Genomic DNA, 21,555 nt, shown 5'->3' on the forward strand with positions numbered 1-21,555 from the left:
TGTGGCGTAAACTCACACTAACGATCACTGGTCGCACACAAAACACACACTGCAGTAAACATGAGAGCACGAGCAGGCATTTTAATGGCAGGTGGAGGACTGAAGAAAACACTTAACACTTTTCTTTCTTTTGGCTGGGTGCAGCTGTAATGGAAAAGCGCTGGCATGAATGTGTGACTTTACTGGTTACATTCTGAGTTTAATTATGAGGCAGATTTTTAAGGAGCAAAATGAATAATGTCTGACTCTGTGGGAGTTATTAAGAAAGAAAATCTGTTTTAAAAGCACAATCACATCTCGTTTCCTCCCTATGGTATGCTTCCAGCAAAATAAGATTTTGGCAGGCATGAGCATGTTAATTCAAAAAGCATAATTTAACATTTAAAGATTTTTAAACAGTTCTTCCTCATCGCACTATCCTGATTTCACTGGAAAAACTTTAAATCCTGATTCTTTGTGGCTTTGATGCCGCAGTCTGCAATAAGATGTGCTCACTTTCAACTTTCAGAGCATGTACTGGAAGTCTACATTTGACCGGACTGTGTGGTTTTAAACTTGAGGCGGTATTTAGTCTATGAACAGTGATAAATGTCAGATATATAAAGACCCGTGTTCCTCTCTAGCACAGTGAAGTCCTGTTGTTCCTGTACAAAGTGTGCCACAGTAATTACTGACACATTGCTGTGTTTCTGTCGCTGTGCAGAATCCTGGACACAGAGCAGTATATCCTTTACATCGTGGGTCTGAACAAATCCAATGTTCAGTAGATGCCCATCAACGGTCACAATGTCATACCAAAAATATATATTTATATATATATATATATAGACTGCAGGTTAACAAGTCTGCAGGTTGCCAAATTAAATCCTCACACCAACTACGAATTAGCAGAAAAACACTTCTATTTCTGCGAATGCATCAATTCACACGTGTTAAGTTCTAGTGTAGCTGCAAAATGTGGGACGCCTCATCAATCTCAGTCTCATACCACCTGTTCATGCTCTCGCACCTCTAAGCCTTTAAACTGAACACGAAAACTGTTAAATACTGTATCTTTAATCGCCCCTATGTTGTACTACATTTACTGTATGTGAGGATTCTACTTTTTTGCTCCTGAAATGACCCAATTTCTCAAGTGAAATTCATCTCAATCTACAGTGTGTGTGTAGGTGTGTGTGTGTGTGTGTGTGTGTGTGTCTTACCTTGGATAAGAGCAGTGATCTGCTGGGATTTCGCTGCAGGATGCTCTCTCAGGATCTCCAGAGCTGTTCTCCCCTGGCTGTTTTTGAGATTGGTGTCGATCTCTGAGACACACACACACACGCACACACACACACACAAATACAGTACAAGCATTGATACACATGAACAACGGGGCAACACAACACCCATGACTTGGGCCGAACAAGATAAACCTTCTCATACTTTGCTCAAAGAACCTGAACTACAGACACAAGACATGCAGTACACATGCACAGACTGAGACCTGCTGACACACAAAACCGCAGTCCGCAAAAGACGAATGAGTTGCAGTCACCAGAGGACGGATGTGGGATTTTATAAATTCTTTTACGAACAGCGTAATACACTTTTCATCAAGTTTGTTGTCGAGGAGCACACACACTGCTCCACGTTCTTACCGCGCTAAATCACAGGCTAACAAACGCACACAAACAAGAGGCTTACACACAAACAAACAAATTAAATTGTGAGCAGAAACAAACACAATCTTTCTTCTACAATAAATCCCCATTTATCCTACTGTTAGCCTTTTTAATCCGTTCCTGCGCTCATGGGTCCAATTCAACACAAACAATAAATGACATTCCAGTCACTCTGCTGGGCACCAAGAAAGAAAAACGTCGAAAACTGAGAGAAAACTCATTTGGACCTAATAGAAAGTGCAAGTTTTCTCTCGTTCCTGCTTACTTTTTTACACATTTAACACGCATCCATACGACTACCCCCCAACCCAAACACACTATGTTTGATGGGTTGTGTAGGGTTTGTTGATCCAGGATGTTAATAAAATCGAGGCCAAAAAGAGCATGGCCGCCCACAGGAAGTCCTGCTGGAAACAGGAAGTGCCAAAGGAAAGTGGGTGGAGTGTTGGCGGCGGTATCAAATGGTCGACAGTGGTCAGAATCAATCAGCTCTCAATACAAGAAGCGTTAATGTGCAAGACGTGATTTTTGTCACTGATCACCTTGACCTTTGACCCATTTTCAAGTCGAGTGACATCATCAAAAGGCGACATCACGTATCGTGTGCTGTTGAACTTTCTGCACCTCCTCTTGATACAGTTGAAAAAATGGCGAAAGTCTCGGCTTTTATAACAGTGAGACAGAATGCAGCAGACAGATGCCTGGAGTTCACCTGCGGGGCAAATTCAACCCACAATCTGGAGAGAAAAAGAACACCTTGGGCATCTCGCCCCAAGTCGGAATAAAAGAGAAAAACAAGGGAACGCACTGTTTCTTGTATGTAACAGGATGTATTTATAGACCCACCTGAGTCAAGCAGAAGGCGAACTACATCCATCTTCCCACAGAGAGCTGCCTCATGGAGGGCACTGCCATTCTCCGTCTAAGAGAGAGACACAGTGTGTGTTAATATTCCATTACGTTAACAATTAAACACAGAGACAGAAATAGACATCAAAAACAGAAGTGCATTGGGAGGACCGATAGGATTTACAAGAAAGAAAACAGCACGAGGATTAAAAGGGAGCAAGAAAAGAGGCCACAACCGATTTCAAACCATTACGCAAGTAGATCGCCACACGCCGGCCCGTATCAACCACCGGGGCTTCTAATGGGGATATTACAGTTATGATGCAACACATGGAAACTATAGGGAGGGGGGGGCCGCTGGTAAGTTCGTCATCTTGGATCAGCAGTGATGAGAGAGACGATTACTCTCGACAAGGTCGCTTTTATCAGAGCCAACGCTCAAGAGCCCCGGCGAGAGAGAAAAAGAACAGATGTTTATAATCACATAGAACAAATGAATTAGGTGGGAGTCTGTGAAAGAAATATTAGAAACACGTAAAAGTACAATGCCATACCATTCAGCAGCACCGCAAGCAGCCACACTGGGACTGCTCTTTAATAAACATACTACCAGAAAAAAAGAGTTTGTATGTCCCAACACATAGTATGTCAAAGGCAGTATGCCAAAACATACCAGGATGTTCCACTACATCCGGTCACATTCCTGCAGAATGCAAGCCAACATGCGTCTCTGGCTATTCTGACCCACAATCCTTTGCGCGGCAGATATATAAGCAAGAGGGTCGAAGCTCAAGGTGCCACGTTATGAGGAAGTAGTACGTCCCAATTGAATGTGTGCTGCATGCAACAGTACGTGCTTCGTTAGAGCAGCAGGAGGATGAACTAAAAGTCAAAAGAAAATGATACTAAATGCAGTTAAAGCTCTAAAGCTTTGTGGGACATCATGTTTCTATATGTCTCAATAACATACTGCCCTGTGCACCTTGCTTGAAGCTCAAATCCCCACCAGGGACAGGAAAGATTACACACATCCATGATGAAACTTTGTTTTTAAATCCTACTCACACACACACACACACACACTCACTGAGCAACATACATATGCTGATTCCATCGCATCCTTCACGGTTGGCTTCCTGACAACACAGATGAAATACTGGACCGAACCAAACTCCCAGCCTTAATGAAGACAAATTATCTGGACGACGGCCAGGTCCCGCTGATGGGCTGCCGGGAAATTCGACTCAGCGCGACACCGAACCAGACGTTTGCGCTCGTCCTCCGCACGGAATACCAAACTTACTGAGGCCGCTTCGTTTCCTCTGCAACAAAAAAGTGTCATCGGACGGTATACGCCAGATGCAGCCGCTCCCCCGCCTGCAAAATGTCAAAGGTCAATCATCCAGAGAACATTGCAGGTGTACATCCCAGTGGTAAACAGATGAGTGGTCACAGCTTCGTTGACTGCATCACTCTGTGGAAGTTTAGCCAAAGGATCATTTTCCCAAATACAAGTGAGAGGAGGTGGGAAGCCAGGAAATGATCCCCCCCCCCCTTTTCCCTTACACACACACACACACACACACACACACACACACACACACACAAACACCACTTGCCTTCCTAACCTCTCCGGCTCCCCCTCTGAGGTCATCTCTATACAAACTTCCCGTCCCCCAATGCCGATTGTACAATGATGTCATGAGGAAGCGAGGCAGGCGATTTCTCACTCTCTAAGAGCTTCCGGGAATTGAAAGGCAGATTACTTTCTGTTTCATGGCTGCTGGCAGAAATGTAGCAGTCGCTGCGTTGACGTTGAATGTAAATGCTCAAGTCCGCTTTAGAAAAGGCAGTCTGGTGTGTTTACGTGTGTACGTGTGAGAGTGTGTGTGTGTGTTTGTACTAAACTTTTGCCCTGTGTTGTTGGCTAACTGCCCGCACTGGCAGCAGGTTCCTCCATAGGGACTTCCCTCATTATTATGGAAACATTCAGAGAAGGAGAGACACACACACACACAGAGTGAAAAGAGAGTGACGGTGCTGCTTCTATAAATTATTCATTCACACTCAGATAGACCTATATGGCTTGACTCCAATTACTGACCTGTACGATCGTTCTCTCTCTCACACACACACACACACAAAGTGCTTTCCACTTGTGACAATTTACAAGGTGGCCATCTGTGAGTAGCCCACAGTGTCCAGTCTGTGCTGTCATCAGTAAAGCTCCAACACTGCGGCCTTGCACACAATAGTGCAGAGAGTCTATTCTCATCAGTGATGGAAGACGAATGCGAGAATACATTTTGTTTCCGCATTAAAAGCGCCGGAGTTTCATTTCAGCATGTAGATGCCGCCGTTTCTACGCCTCATTTTCAGCCAGAAAGAGACGCAGCAGAAGAAGAATCAACTTGGTAAATTGCAGAGGAAGATTTGAGGTTTCGCAAGGACACAACAAGAGAGGCAGAGAGAGAGATTTGCAGCAGTGTGTATGGCGGAGAGGACGAGGCGAATCGAAGGCGTGTAGTGTTCATCTCCACTAGACACATGGAGCCCGAGGCCAAATCCCTGCAGAGAAACACAGCCCTGCTCTTCAGATCATGCACACACACACACACACACACACACACACACACACACATACACACACACACACACACACCGTGCAACAAGGACAGAAGGCAAAGAAGATGAGCGCAATGCCGCTGAGTCATGCATCTCAGCACCAGAATGACTCCCATATACAACAGGTCAAGTTGTTCCCGTCTTTCTGGAGATAAAACAGACATAAGCACATATCCACTAAATTCTCCAAACTGCAGTTGCAATACGTCCGTGACAGATTTGAGAGGCACAACGTGACAAAGTGTTCTCGCAAACAGATTTGTTTTTCTTGCAGTCACAGATAATGCTCAGCAGAAAGCCCTTTCACATGCTCCACATACTGTACATAAACTGTACTTACAGAGCCAGGGAAAGGAAGAACGCAGCATCTGCTGTGCCATATGTCCTTTAGCAAATGAACATCGAGTCAGTTCAGACTCTGACAACAGCAGGAGTGAACTTCAGTCACAACTACACTTTGAGGTCGATACAAACTTTCAGGGTAAGAAGGGAGTTTTTCTTTAAAAGCACCAAAAACATTTATTAACTGGTTTTCCTTAAATCCTTTGTGATCACCTCACAGAACTGACTGGAGTAGAGAATCTCAGACATTCACAGGTTCACAGAGAACTACATTCCTAATGCAGATGAAGTGACGTTTGTGTTGGTTACTGCATTGGAAGACACATATATACAAACTTAAGACTTGTGCAGACTAAACAACGTTTACCACAATTGAGTTCTGAGACCTTGAGTCGGCACAGAAAGAGAGAATTCGAGACACTTCTTGACCTCATGACGATCCGTCGCAGAAGCTTTTCATTACAACCAAAAGCAAGATTCACTTGCAGTTGGAGCGCCTCAAAGACGTGACAGAAAAAACAAATGTCTTGTAATGTGAATAATCAGGAAGGACTCAATTCAAATAGTCTTAAGAGAGCGATAAATACAGCACAGGGCTGTTTGTCTACACTTAACATTTAAGACGAACGAGCAAAGTCAAATAGTTCGCCGGAGGAAATCGTCTCGAGAGAAAGAAAAAAGTGTTGGAGGAAGCAGTAAAGCGTGGCTGTCTTTTGACAAGGCCTCGCAAAAAACAAATGGCCCAGAACGGGTCGGGACAAAGCCGTGTTTTCGATCGCACAGAGAACTCAGAATACACAATAAGACTAAATGTAAATGAACGAGGAGGAGAGCGGCCCGAACAGCGTGACAGAAAGTGAGCAGTAATGAAGCACCGTGGACTGGAAGTGACTAGTTCCTCATGTAGCGTGTGTAAAGAGGACCTCTCAGGAACAGCCTGTCCCCTTCCTCTTCCTCCTCCTCTTCGTCCTCCTGCTCTCTTTTCTCCCAATCAATTATTCATCCCTCTCCATCACCACACCATGGGAGGCATGCACCGCATAGACATGCTCTCAGAGACACACACACACACACACACTTTCAAAAAGAAGGATCTGCCAAGTATTTATGCCTGTGGTGGATTATACACACAGAAAACAAAGCCGTGCTGTCTTTCATTGAAAACACAAGACAGCAGCTTCTAAAATATTCACTTACAGCCGAGATGAGAGGAGGAAGGAGATTCAGAGTCGGGGATTTTTGAGGTTTACTCACATGACACTTGATTCTGTTTAAGGACTACAGATCAAAAATATTTAAATTCTTCCTGCATCTGCACAGTAAATGTGTACACATGTCTTAAAGAAACATTTCACCCCAAAACACAACGTCACAAATTATTCCTGGAAATCGTGTTCGCCGTGAAACAAAGACAATGGTGTTTCCAAAAATTGTATATCTGTACATTTCACAGGCAAAGTCTCCACGAATGTTGATGTGAGCAGCTTACATGAGAGCTACTTCCTGTTTAAGACATCTTCCAACTGTCAAATTTAAAAAGAGAGAACCAACACAAAGGCTCGGTGGAATAGCTTCCATGCCGATCCTGTTGTAAACAGATATTACTAACAGCTTTTCAAATCCAATTTTATCAAAAGGAACATGGTTCGCCCTGAGCAAAAAACTATTTTTTGTTATTTGTCATTTCTTTGTCCGTAAGGCTTTTATAATCTCTGCCAGAAATCGGTTTAATCCTTGGATGCTAATATAGGACACTAAACAGCTAAAAGCTATGAATGTTTTCTTACCACACAGTTGACGTCCATGCCGGCCTCCAGCAGGGTCTGGACGGTGCTGTGGTGTCCGTTGCGTGCAGCCAGGTGAAGCGGAGTGTGTCGCCGAGTGTGGCTGGTCATGAGGTTGGGGTGAGCGCTCACCAACATGCGCACCACCTGTGCACAAAAGCAGAGCCATATGTCAGGGACAAAACAGCAAAGTTTGGGAGAAACTGGGCCACATGAGTCACTTCTTTGTAACTTTTTTTTAAAGACAAATCACAGCAAAAAGTTGTCCAGAGAAATGGTAAATATTGTGTTGCCCCTTAGAATCAAAGAGAGTCAATATTAAGTTATGACTTATAGAGCTTCACCAGTCAATAATGCTGATGTCCTGCGTAAAGAGTTTGGAGGATGGTGTCTTTTTTTAGCCTCTAAAAAAAGCCTACAATCTTTACTTCTGTGTGAAATCAATACCCATTTTCTGGCAGGCAGATCAACGCTAACTAACGGGGTCAGATGAGGATGGGAAATTAGCATTCAGTGTTGTTTTCAACCGCCTATGAATAGAAATATACAGTAGGTCTCTTTACGTCTTTGTTTTGTAATGTACATCCTTGAATAAAAGACCTGTCAATCATCTTGAGCGTAGTAGGAGGCTGTGAGTTGAGGCGGTGGAGCACGCTTGTTTGATCGTAGACGGTCATCTCTCTTGAAAAGGTTCCTCCTTTAATGTGCGCGTGTGCTGTATGTGTGCGTGAACACTAAACTTTTGCCCTGTGTTAAGTTACATCTCCGTGCACCACAGGGATTTCCCTTCATTGTTATGCAGAGAGGGAGAGAGTGAGAAAGCCTTTATAAATTATTCATTCACACTCAGACAAACCTGTATGGCTCAACTGCAATTACTCACTACCTTAGCAGAGAGAAAGTGTGATTGCATTTGAACATCAGCAGGCACTTGTGGCATACGCGTCTCACCGTGAAGCTACCCTTGTGATGTGTCTGTACGTGTTCTCACATTTCTCAAAAGAGTAAAGTGTCAGTTCTAAAAAAAATGAATAAATGTGCACCTGTCTGCCTGTCTAGCACAGTAAATATTTGAGGAAGTTTTTTTTTTTTTTTCATTGCATATCCGACATTTTTAAATGAATCAACGACTCCCAGTTTAGAGCAGCTCTCATGCGCTGTGGTCCTTGTCGCTGCCAACGCCTGCTGCCGTCCCGGGGACGGTGCAGATTGAGTCACCAGCTGCTCCCCGTTCACGTGCCAGAGCACAGATACGTAACGCATGCAGAGGTTCACATATGCCTCCGAAAGATCACACCCTCTCAGCCGGCGTTAAGTAGCGGTTGTAACGACAAAAAAATCCCTCGCCAGCTTCCCGCCGTGTTAACACTGTTTGTTTTAATGGCACCTAGTGACGAGCACTGCTCTCTAAATGTCCCCTTTGTGCCACGTTAACCGAGTTTAACTTCTATATGAATATTGCAGGAGTTGCAATTCAATATTCATTGTAAATGAAATGTTATTAGGGGCACGCTGCCCTTGGAGCAACCGGTAGCAAATGCTCGTAGCGACATTGTCATTAATTTCAAAAGCTTCTTTATGGAGATTTGAGCTTCTCCCCTCTGGACGCAGCAAAAAGGTCAAGTCCACCAGGATGAGGAACTACTTTATCTCTCTCTTGCTATCTGTTAAATCCTCATGTGCCAGCTGAGGATGAGTCCTCAGGTGAAACTGAAGGGTTAACTCAAATGATGCCGGGATGTCCTCCAGGTTAAATGTCATGTTGTCACTTGCTTTTGAAAAACCTTTTCCAAAACTTTTGAATCATTTCCAAAATATTTGACAGTGCAAAAACCTCAACAGTAGTAGTAGAGACGTTCCAACTCAAAACAACACTCAACTTCTGGCCTTTGCAGCATTAAATATATATTGTTTTCTTCATAAAACTTATATATGCATTCTCACTGACCTGCAGCCGTCCATACAGCGCTGCCAGGTCCAGAGGGGTCTCCTGTTGGCTGTTTCTCATGGTGGGGTCGGTCAGCTCCTGAAGCAGCACTGAAACCACCTCAGAGTGTCCATACTGGGCTGCACAGTGAAGCGCCGTTTCCCTCTCATGGTTCTGTGGGAGAACGAAAGGAAAGGGTTGACAGAAGGAAAAAGGTGAATGATGAAGAGTGGGCAGGGGGGCTATTAAGCGGGGAGAGTAAGAGAGTGGAGAACATAACAGAAGAAGGATGGAAGGAAGGTCAAAGGTAAAGAAGAAAGGTAGGTGGAGTTAGAGAGGGAAGTGGCAAATGATGGGAAAAGGTGATGGAGGAAGATGAATGGCATGGAAAAGGAAGGAGGTGAGTTAGAGGATGGAGCTATATAAAGGAAGAGATCGGATCACTGACACAGGGTGAAATTCTAGACGGACACATATGCTACTCGTATGAAGCACACGTCTCGGTCAGTAAATCCTTCCGCACGAGCGAATTCCAAAAGCGTGCCGGGGTTTGTGAGCGCTGTCGGGGGAAATCTACAGCTTCCTGTCCGTGAAATAGAAGAGACATGGTCCAGAGCAAAGTGTTTTCCTCAAACCCTCCGTGCATTTTTTGGCCCAACACTTTTCTCTGCACTTAACAACCGAGCCTGTCGGCCTCCAATCGACATATTCAGAAGGAACTGAATCTCTGTGTGCTACATTTCAAATCGCCAATTCATATTCCAAAGGGGTGCTGCTGAGTGATATATTTAAATTCCGTTTAAACCTCATGTGCGGACATAATTGTAGTATTTATCAGTAATACAGCTTCTCCAAATGAAGACCGTTTAATTGTTACTATTTTGTCACTCATCTGTTTAAACACCAGCCTCCCGCTTATGGGCGCCCACAGTTCTTGTTACAGTTGTTGACAAATACATGAATACACTTATATTTGCATATAACTACGTTTTATCAAATCTGTATACACTGCTTATGAATGCAGTGTATATTATAAAAACAGGTGGACTAGACGTAAACTGTTACCGCAAATTCATAATCATGTGGAAAAAAACCTCTAACGATCACATTTATTAAAGTCAGACCTCTGTAATAAGATGCAGGAACTTTGGTCCAAAATGTCTCAGAGAGAAGTGTGTGCGTTTTAAAGAGGCTTTCGTGTTTAGAGGAGCTATGGTCATTTTCTGGTCCTCCGAGGGCCCCTGTTAGGACGAGAACCTTGTTAAGGAAGCTGCTGAAATTGAACACTGGGTGATGTAACATTTAGAGTGGAAAAAGGAAGTAGGAGACGGACAAAAGCAAGAGGAGACAGCAGGAGAGGAGGCGGTAAAGAGGTCGAGGAACTAAAGGAATTATTTAGAACGAGAGAGAAAGCAGGAATCTGTCCCTCAAGAACTAACGTCAACAGATCAAAGACATCAATCTCTCCGAATTTTGAGTGGTTATTAAGTAAAACATATGTAAAAAAAAGTATACAGGGTTCATTGCAACACTATAGTGATCGAGTCCATAGCGTTTTCAATATGTGGTAGAAGCACGATCAAGTTATCCGGGGTGTAAGAAGATGTGCTCGAAATATTGAGAGGCAGCTGTTCAGCTTTGTTGTTTCCATCGACAAATCCATATGAGAAATGGCAAGAAGCGTGAATGACATTGACAAAGCTCAGCTGTACGAGTAAAGTCGACATATTTCTCTGATCACGAACCACGAACATGTCGAACTGAAAAAAAACGTCTACGGAACAAATTAGTAATTCGCTACAGAACAAAATAAACCCGCTCCCAAGAAGAGCGAGAAACGATGAACATGAACACAACGTCAGGCCGAACAGATGACATGAAACATATGAATATATAGGTGATCATTAAGTTGCTCTTTGAAGACTAGCTCACCTTTTTCATATGATTGACAGTTGATGACATTCTGTCTCATGCTTCAACCCCCCCCTCCTTCCCTCTCATGCTTCCATGATAAATCAGTATCACCACACTCTGCTGCTCATATCTCATCTCACGCCTTTCCTTTACGCTCTTTCTCCCCCGGAGCCTCGCCCTCCCTCTCCTCGCTCTCCCTACTTTCATGCACCCCTCTGAGCAGTGAGTGAGAGAGATGAAGAGATACTGTTTGCGTGACTAACGGAGGGAAAAGAGCGCCTGTACGAAGACACACATACACGAGCAGCAGCCCCCCCCCCCCCCGGGAACGCACACCCCTCCAGTGATGGCACAGTGGGAGCTTCCAGAGCGGGTCTGATTGCAGGTCCACTGTACTGTAAGCACAATAATCACACACTCGTGCACACTGTAATTCACATTCATCACTGGTGTAATTGTTGCTTTGCATTATGTTTAATAAGCTCCATTTCCTCCGTTCCTGTGTGGATGTTCCACTATGAGACTATCGACTTCCTGTTCACCGAGGGATCATTTAAGTTTCATCTTCTCTAATTTATCATATGTACTGTTTTCGTCGCCGTGCAATCTGCTCCCAGAGTCCCAAACCACCACATATGCAGCGCAATCAGTCATCGACAGTACGAGGAGCCGCGATGCAGCGGAGAATAGAGCATTCATCTGTTAAAGGTTAAATGCTACAGCACCTATAACAAGATGTTCAACGCCCCATAGGTTATCTATTTCAAATCAATGATACACAAAGTATACTAAATGAAAACAAGGTGGGTGATTACATGTGTAGCATATACAACCTTTACAGGTATACTGAAGCAAAACAGCACTGAAGTTACCAGTACATAATATTTGCATCACAACGATTTAGGACAGCGGTTAAACCTTTGACCCAAAATATAAAATAAAATTGATTAAGAATATGCATTTTGTGTGTTTGGTTATCAATAAAAATAAATACAAATGCTGTATAAACTTAACTGATCTACATGAACTTTTAACAATATCCAGAACAGGAAGAACCTGGATCTAGTTGTAGTCTAGAAACCTTTTCTTTCGGCTCCTTAAAATAAAGCAAAGTCTATTATTGCAAACACCGTCTCCCCGGTTGCATATTGCTCGCCTCTCTCTGGGCCGTCACACACAGCACACGGGTTTGACTTTTCACGGAGCAAGGCCACCACTTCCCAGCGGATAATAGGGCTGTCCTCGACAAAAGAAACTCTTTGTCGACTAACACACATTACGACTGTGACGACGATTTGGAGCATGGCAGAAAGTATCCGAGGACGTGGATACCTAACCAAGTTAGAACATGTATATCGATTCTATTCATATTCCTGGTATCTTACTTTGCTGCTTGATAGTGTTTAGAAAGCCCTTCATTCTAAACACTACCTCTCTCAAACTACGAGCTCCTGCGTGTTCGGAGTGAAACCACAGTCAGATTGATGTATTTGAATTATTTATGGCGTGAGGAGGTAATTATTCAGTAATGCAACGATTACAGAGAACACAAAAGTCCTTCTCTTTTGTCCCGTTAATCATCCAGCAAACACTCAGATCCGGTTGGGAAGTAATGTATTAAAAAGGAATTTAAGGAGGATTAGTAGTTTTTGTTCTTGTGGTTTAAATGTTGTTTATTATGAGGAACATCGTGGGGTTCGATTCAAGCTGCTGCACTGAGCTTGGAAATGATTGTTTCACCAACGACTGTTTCCACGCTCAACACGGATATGAAACCACTGGGACGTAGATTGCAGACATTGTTGGTGCCGCCGCTGACTCGTTCTGTCTTTGCGGCTTTAAAAACGGACAAGAAAGCTTTGTCAGAGTCCAATCCGCCGTGCCTCACGCACCGAAGCTTGAGATAGGGAGAAACGCAAACTCCCCGACAGAAAGGAGAGTGACAAAGAGATGAACAGAGACACAGAGTGACAGGACGAGGGAGATAGAGAAGAAGAGGAGAGGAAGAGAAAATCCCTCCATGTTCTCAGAGCCAGCTATATATTTCCATTACGCTCGCTCTGACAGCTTTCCGATATCATCTAGCACTCTGTGTATTGTTGCTGATTGAGCCCTGAGCAACAGCCATCTACTAATGACCCAGCAGCAGGCATGGCAGCACATTATTGACATGCCCATACAAATAGATGTCAGTGCATATCTGGCATTGATTCACAGATAATGGTCGTAAATATAAAAAGCACGTAATGAAAAGTACCTGCTTACAGGGACGGCTGCACGGTTTTTACTCGTGTTTGAGGAAGAATCTGTTAGGCATTTTACCACGATACATATTTACTATCCGTGCAGCATCCTGAAGGGCACACACAGAATCTGCTTGAACACCGGTAAACACTATCGGTGTTAGTTAAGTTCACTCACGTGGGACCAAACAAACGCCCGTTGCAAATAAGCCACGCTTATCTGACGGGCCGGGGCTGAAATGAAACCAGAGCGAGTGAAGCGCAGAGGTATTTGTTTGAACATACACCGTGTTAATGCTGATGGACTGATATGCAGGATGAGCTTCGTCTGCTTTACGGCGTCTCATAATCCCAGCAGCTCAGCGCGCTGCCTGGGGACAGCTGGGTAAATAAACAGAGACGGGAAAAACACCAGACGCACAAGGTGGAACCGTTTCTCTCCTTCTCGCTCGTGTCTTCTCTTATTTATATGGATCCATTCCTCTAAATTTTGCCCATAAATGTGAGATGTATTATTATAATGACCATCCTTTGTTTCAGCCATAAAGGTTTGTTAAATTTGTCCAAAAAAAGATAAATGAATAAGAATCTTTCAGCACATCACACGGGAATAAATAGAGAAGAAGAAGAGCAGTTGTTAAGAGAGCGAACATGGAAAATGTACGAAATACCCAAGGCCAAGAGGAGTGAATACAAAAGAGAGATGAGGAGATGAGAGAAGGAGGAGATGACGGAGCAGGAAGGAATGACACTGAAGGCAGAGAGATAAAGAACAGCAGCCTTCCACATATGACAACCAACAGATCCACCGCTCGCATTCCCAATAAGACGTTAAGTCAACAAAAACACACACTTGGGATTTTTCTGAGGGTTGCACAAGTGAGTATACAAGTTTGATCAATAAATAAAGAAAATGATCAAATAGTTGGTGTTGGTGCCAGCTAATTTTCTATGATGATGCCATGTTTCCATTTGACTTTTTATAACTTGCAAGTTACCAATAGGCACAACTACGTAGGGCTGCAGCTATTTTCATTGATTAAAAGGATTTATTTTTTTGTGAAAAATGCCCATCACATGTTTTCCTAGAGCCCAAGGAGGGAACTTCAAATTGACAAAAATTCAGCAACCCAGAAATATTTCCGTTAACAAAGATGTATTCACTGATCAAATTCCATTTTCAAACATGAAACATGGTGTTTAAAGTTTTTTTTTTTTTTGTAGATGCATACTTTAACTCCACTGAAAACATCCCAACTGATTTGATCTTTATTCATCATATTTTAGAAACATCATTGAAGACATTCTTTGTTATCCTTGACCAGTGAAGACCAACCAATAGAATCTGAATATGTGAAATCTACGGATGAAAAGATGAAAAGAATTCAATCAAGGAAATTCAAAGAAATAATCTTTATCAAATTGGATTGCTTTTAGTCCGACATACGACTGGAGGATGTTCAGAGGAGCCGTGGCTTCGATGGTTAAAGAGAAAAGGATTCATACCGCTGCAGTGCCCTGAAATCTGATCTCCCGGTAGGGTTAGCAACTAAAGAGTACCAAAGAGGAAATCGCTGCAAAATGTTTTTCCGTGTCTCCACATAACGCCTCGACTAACACGCTCACACACAATCTGCTCTCGGCTTGCAGGACTCCCTCAGGGCTGTACTTGTGTTTTGATTCAGGGCAAGACGAATCAGTTTTCTTTTACCAAACTTTAATAAGGAAGCCCACTGCCGACGGAGCGCCAGGCTGTGGAAACATTTATGACATAACACGTTAAAAAAACAAAAACATTACTCATAAGAAAACATCCTTTGGCCTCGTGTGACTATGTGTGTGTGTTTTGGCAAACAGCGGGCCTGCCGGTAGGCGATGTTTGAGCAAGGACTTTCCCAGGGCGGTTTCTCGTCGTGTTCCCAGCGTCGGGGAAACACATGGTTTCATTTTCATGTGTGGTAGCAACATGTGGGCATGAAATTACACACAAGCAGGCTGAGCAACCTCATGACCTTTTACCTTTGTCTTAGTTCACACAGCCTCTGGACTCCCAGAAGGCCGCGCTGCACCTGGACAAAAAGCCTAGTGGAAGTATGTCATGCACGCGTGTGTCCACGCATGCGCACGCCACATTTGTGGCACAGATGACGCAACGCTCCTTCTAAGCTCTCTTACTATCTCCCTTGATTCTGTGCTGCTGATCTCCGTCCTCTTCCTTTAAGAGAACAAAGGGCGAGTTAGGAAACAGAGGAGGACAAGAGGGGAGAGAGTCCTTCTGTTTATGGGAAAGAAAACATTCCGGGAGTATATCTGCAGCACAGGGGGACATACTTGACCTAGTCAGTCACCCACACACACAGAATAACCCTTAAATCGACGAGTCCAGAGGCCCCGAACAGAGGAAGCCCAGAGGTTGTTCTGCTGGTTCTCTCACACACACATACACACACACACACACCACATCTGCTCTACATCCCTCAGCTGTCCCTTACACTGTCACGGTCAGGCACAAGCAAAATAATCTATATAATCCAGCTGTGCTGTGGGCAATTGCCCTCGGGGTAAAATGTGTCTTCATTAGTCGGTCAACACAAGTGCTGCTGGTTTAAATCCTGGGGCCAAAGAGTCTCTGAGCAGGCGACACAGCTGGCTGCGTCTTACACTGAAATTAAACTGAATCTTGCTTGAGGTCTTTGTTTTTGTTGTAGAGTTATGTGTTATGTAGCTGCATAAATATGGGACATGAAGTTTGCTCATTCGTCATCGAGATGTGATTTGTGCCACAGCAGAGCTTTTGAATGCGATGCTTTTCAGTGGCCGATTCTCAAATGTTGGAGCATGAATGCACCGAGAAGAACATTTTCTCAAGATGGTTCCTCTAAAGACGTGGCTAAGCGGTGTATCGAGGACACTTTATAGGACGCCGTGCCACTCTGTGACTTCATCATCATTTCTTAAAATGCTAATGTAGGTCATGAAGGCCAGAGGAAGAATGATGAGCTCTAAGTGCACAAAAGATAAAATGTCATTACTCTCTTTAGTACGTACCTCTTGACTTGGCCCTGGGTACCCATAATGCCTTTTAACAAGGTTAGCCCTGTTGCCCCTGAGCAGCTTACTTACTCCTTTTTATTTCTCTGAAGTCCAGACGAACCCTCAGTTTACTGTTTTAGAAATGTAGAATGAGTAAAAACACGCACAGGGTGGAGGCTCAGTCACTCCTATCGCTCTCATCATTTTCAGTTCAATACAGGAAACAGACGCGGTGGGACTCAAGGATCCTTTAAAGGGAAGTGATGATTTATGACCAGCTGTCTAGGAAAACAGGTCAAAGGGGAAGCTTCTTCCTCTTCATTTGAAAGTTTACTCCAGCTGCTCCCGTTTGCAAAAACTGGACTACGGAAGTTAATAAGTTATGGCTAATATAAACTTTGAATTGATATCACACAGGTATTTAAAAAGAAAATCCAATAAAAGATTTCGGTACAGACCTTAAGTGAGGCATCGGTTCATGAGTCAATCTGAGAGGCAGCAAGAGAGATAACGAACGAACAACGCCTCGGTCTTCACAACATGCGTTTGGCCCTGCGAGCAGAGTGCAAACCTCAAGTAAACCTCACCATCTATCACTCTCTCTCGCACACAAACACACACATAAACATGCACACACAGTCCGGGCTTTCGGTGATGGCGAATCCCTCCATTGTCTGGTTTAACGGTCTCTTCGTGTGGGAGATCCACTCTTCTTGGCTGCGGTTCAGAGGAGCGTCACACTTCATCATCAGTCTCGTTGTGACCAGGGTGACGACCAACCGGTGCCTCCGTTGTAGACTCAGAGGCAGAAGGATCAGCAGACTCCGTGGGTGTTTGAGGATCGGCAGACTCTGTAGATTCTTGAGGATCATCACACACTCCCACAATAAACAGAAACAGCTGTGAATGGGAACCACTGGGACCAATTAGGCAGTAAACAGTGGGCTGGAACTGGTTTACCGCCAACTAATAACATCCACTAACCTTGATTAATCCGCTATTGGCTGCAGTGTTCAACTGGCCCACCTACACACTTCCCCTTCTTCTCTTTCCATCAATTCCATCAATTTCTCCCCCGTTTTCCCTTTACGCTCTCAAGACCTTTCACACTCATTACAGCTCCTTCCTGCGCCCTTTTCCACAGTCTCGTGTTGCTATTTATCACCCCGTGTACACATAGTGAGCACAAATACTGTGTTTCTCTCACTCGTGTAAGAAAAGAGCACATTATGAAGACACATACTAGTGTGCCCCTCTGGAGAGACAATCATGCACTCAACCTCTGACACGAGCAATGGTGTGCGTGGGCAGAGTAATATCGCAGTGTGCAGCCGATGGCTTGCTGCTGTGTGTCTCGGTGATGGGTGTGAGCGTGTGTGGGACTCCGTATATCAACCTGACTAATGTATGCAGGCTCTGCTTTCTACAGCAGGCGAGAGAGACAGCGGGAAAATACGGAGCTCAGGCGTCGTAAACACACTAACGCCCCGTAAATCTTGCATTCAGATTTACGCCCGCAAGCCGAGAACAACTGTATCACATGGACGACACACAACTGCAACGCTACTGTACGAATATGCATCACACGGGCATTGTGAAATACACAGGTAGCATCATTTAAAATCGGTGCTACACCGGTGTTCTGCAAAATGCAGTGCCTCGTAAGGGCGAAAATAAACGCTGCACCTTTAAGAATGTGAAAGCGCGGTCCTGCTGGAGTCTCTGTGTGCGTTGCTGCGTCCGTGTGCAACAGTGCGAGACACAGCAGAGGCTTTTGAATGTGAGCGCTGTAGCATTTTCACTGGTGTTTATTAGAAAGAAGGAGAGATGAAAAGTGATAATAACAGGGTAGATTAATAAAACAGTCATTTCCAGCCCGTTGATAAACAAGGCTCAAAATGAGATGTATGATACAGAGAGAGATACGAGGAGAGCTGATCAGTGTAATTAGATTTAACTAGTGAGGTGTCATGTGAGAGTGTAAAAATGCTTCCTTTCCCCAATACAAGCTAACTTTCAGCCTAACCAGCGCATTAATGAATGCATTGTTTCACAATAATTACGTGAATATGCAGAGACATCTATACAATTCAAGCTCGAGTCCTTTATTTGTCCCCGAGGGTCAATTGGTTGTGCCGCAGGAGCAATAAAAAAAAACAACAACTCAGAGCAAGACATGCAAGATAAAAAACACACATACCACACTGGATAACAAAGACACTGGTGAGAACCAGAGGGCAGGAGTTGAAGTTCTAAGTTCAAGGGGACATATATGATGGACTGGACCTCCTTTGACTCCTGATTTTTTCTGCTGAGAGCCAACAATTTCCCCGCTGACGTTTGTTAATGACCGTTTCTGTTTAAGGTTGATGGATGCATAATAGCAAATAAATGAAAAAGTGTAAACCGACTCAATAAAAGATTTATAAAACAACGCCATCGGGGATCTGTGAATCTGAAACTTGGCTCGTTTTCTCAGACAGAAGAAGAAGAAGAAAAAAAAAGAGGCTGCTGGCCTTTCTCACTCAGCACATCTGTATTCCTATCGAAGGTCAACTTAATGTCAATTGTGACGCCAAACTACGACATCTAGTCTGTTCATTATAGAGTTTGCAGGAGTTGGGTGGTGACACCTGTCCTTGGTTTTTGTCACACTGATGTTCATCGGCCCTTTGTTACTCAATAAACTCAAAACTGTGATGCATTGTATCTTTGCGTATGCTGTGTATGCAGCATGTAACACGCATCATTTTTATGTGCATACCACACCAAATAATCGAGACACAACAGCATCAGTCCTGCCTCCTACACATAAACATAAAAAGAGTTATTGTAGAAAATGATGGAAGGAAAAAGAAAACACAGAAGCACTAATGACCTGCTGCACTTCATTACCAAAATAACTGGAATGTTTTTTGCACGTGGAATCGCAAACTGAAAAAGTCAAAACACGTGACATGTACTCTATATGTTCCCTGGGCAACATACAAGAGCACACACACACATCAACTGTGCACTTAAGTCAGCACATACAGTATCCTCTCAATCAGCATCTTGTGTGCTGCCTGCACAGCAGCCCGATCAGCTCTACAAATCATTGAAGGGGTAAAAAAAAAGAGAAAATGACTCGTGTTCACTCGCTGACAACCCTCTTCATTTCAGGGGCAAGGGACACCATTTATTACGGGAAACAATTAGGCCCTAACAACTCTCCGAGGGAAACGATTTGGCTAATGGTGACGGAGGAAAATGTGCTTATTATGCAGAGTAAATAACGCTCCGATAACCCGGGGAGGTCCGTTACTGCACCGCCATCAGGAGTAGGAATATTTAAAAAGACATCAGAGCCATCAACACTCAAAAAATGACGAGCCGTGACATCATCAACATGCTGCAAGCAGAGATGGACAGGAAAAAAAAAGGAGCGAGGGAGGAATAGAAGGTCATTTTTGCTGATGAGGAATGACAGCGGTGGCAGGCTGAAACGCTCCCAGAGCTGAAACGCTCACCCGGCTGTCGGAGAGAGAGATCGCTGGGATCTGTAAAGAGACGGCTCCGGTTGGACGGGAGCCAAAAGGAGACGGCCGGTGGCAGCGCTGGTTTAAATGCCCCGAGAAATACAACGCAAGGACTCAACTGTAATTTGGCTGATAGAGCTGATCCCTGGAGCACTTACAGCACACAGGGAAAGTGGTTTTCAGCCACAATTGATCATTTAACATTTAAGAGGGCTACAACACAAAGACAGGTCAGATTTATGTATATTTTTATTAACAACGGCTTCTCTGAGCTACAGAAATACAGACGTGGAGTTTTAACTACGCTCTTATGAGTCTTAGGAGTCTCTGCTCCCAAAAATATGTCCGAGGTCAGCGGCCCGAGACATTCAGAGCTGACCCGTACAGACCACAATAAACACTGACACAGCAACACTGACGAGCAGCATGATCAATTAAAAAGAAGCTGCAATCAAAAAGAGCAGCAATATAGCTTCATATCCTATGAACAAACAAAGCCACAGAACTAATACAAAAGAAAATACTTTTATAACCAATTTCAATTGTGTGATTATGGCTTCAAGTTGGACTGAAGGAGGACTTCACGCAGTTCTATTCAGCGTTTCTGACAGGTGGCGTTGAAGACAAAGGTTTTTTTAAGGAGGATGATGACGGGATCACGGTGTTTTACCTGTTGGTTGACCCGGCCGTGCGAGGGTCCGTGGTGGATGAGGATGCGGACGATGTCCACGTCTCCCCGCCAGGCGGCCAGGTGCAGCGGGAAGCAACCCTTGCTGTCAGCCAGGTTGGTGGACGCCTCGAACTGGAGCAGCTTTAGCACCACTTCCCTGAGCAAGACAGATATTCACACAGGTCAATATATCAACAGATCGAAGGATGGAGGGATGGAGAGAGAGAGAGAGAGAGAGAGCAGAAGCAGAGCTGGGCGTTACGACCTGTAGTCTGAATCATGAAATATTATCACATTTCCCTTGTGAACACCAAATCAAATATATTACAACGTTACCCCACAAATACTTCCTTTTGTCCTCCTACATACAGCACAATGCAACCCTTCCACACATCCAAGTAGGAACTAATGATGACAGTGGTTTTGAGCTGCCTTTTCTCTTGCCATGCGCTCATCTTCTGCGACCTTGGTGTGGACACGTTCAAGCTTCCCCTGCGTCTCATCACTCTTTATCTTTAAGAATCACATTTGCTGGAGCGAATACGATCTGAAAACTTCCCAGCACAGGATATATTTACTGTACCACGTATTATTTAAGCTGTTATATCTTTTCCTGAGATAGGCCCTGCATTAAAACTAAGACTTTTGGGGAATGAAGTAAACACAATCTTTACTTCAACCCCTTCTTATTTCAATCAAACCCTTGTAGTTCATTTGAAATCTAACACCTTCAAAGAGGAAAAGAGATACAAAGACTGGATAAGACGGAATAAACTTCTACATTTTACATAAGAGCATGCAGCCATGTGATGTGGTCAGCAACGAGTTGACAGCAACTTGAAGCAGCTAGTCTGAAGCAGGCTGTGGTCATGGAGGGATTTGCAGTGTTCCGAGTGAATGACGCAGTGATTCAACTGGAAATTATTAACAATTTAGAAAAGAGAACCGCTGCTTCCCCCTAATAAAGTGATATCTATTACACAAAT

At 43.9% G+C, this 21,555-nt stretch overlaps 1 protein-coding gene across 4 annotated transcripts in view; it reads right to left on the reverse strand.

Annotated features, from left to right (window-relative positions):
• The window catches only part of anks1b (ankyrin repeat and sterile alpha motif domain containing 1B), a gene marked incomplete at its 5' end in the record, with an annotated part of 172,808 nt that overhangs the window by 106,530 nt on the left and 44,723 nt on the right, over positions 1 to 21,555 (reverse strand). For all 4 annotated transcript variants that reach the window (XM_079183999.1, XM_079183996.1, XM_079183998.1 and 1 more), the window contains 5 exons: positions 1,203 to 1,304; positions 2,511 to 2,586; positions 7,268 to 7,411; positions 9,213 to 9,365; positions 20,570 to 20,726. In XM_079183999.1, the coding sequence (XP_079040125.1) occupies positions 1,203 to 1,304; positions 2,511 to 2,586; positions 7,268 to 7,411; positions 9,213 to 9,365; positions 20,570 to 20,726 (632 nt within the window). The remainder of the gene's footprint in view (positions 1 to 1,202; positions 1,305 to 2,510; positions 2,587 to 7,267; positions 7,412 to 9,212; positions 9,366 to 20,569; positions 20,727 to 21,555) is intronic.

The sequence above is a fragment of the Pholis gunnellus genome (genome assembly GCF_910591455.1).
Source record: "Pholis gunnellus genome assembly, chromosome: 22".
Taxonomy (NCBI): domain Eukaryota; kingdom Metazoa; phylum Chordata; class Actinopteri; order Perciformes; family Pholidae; genus Pholis; species Pholis gunnellus.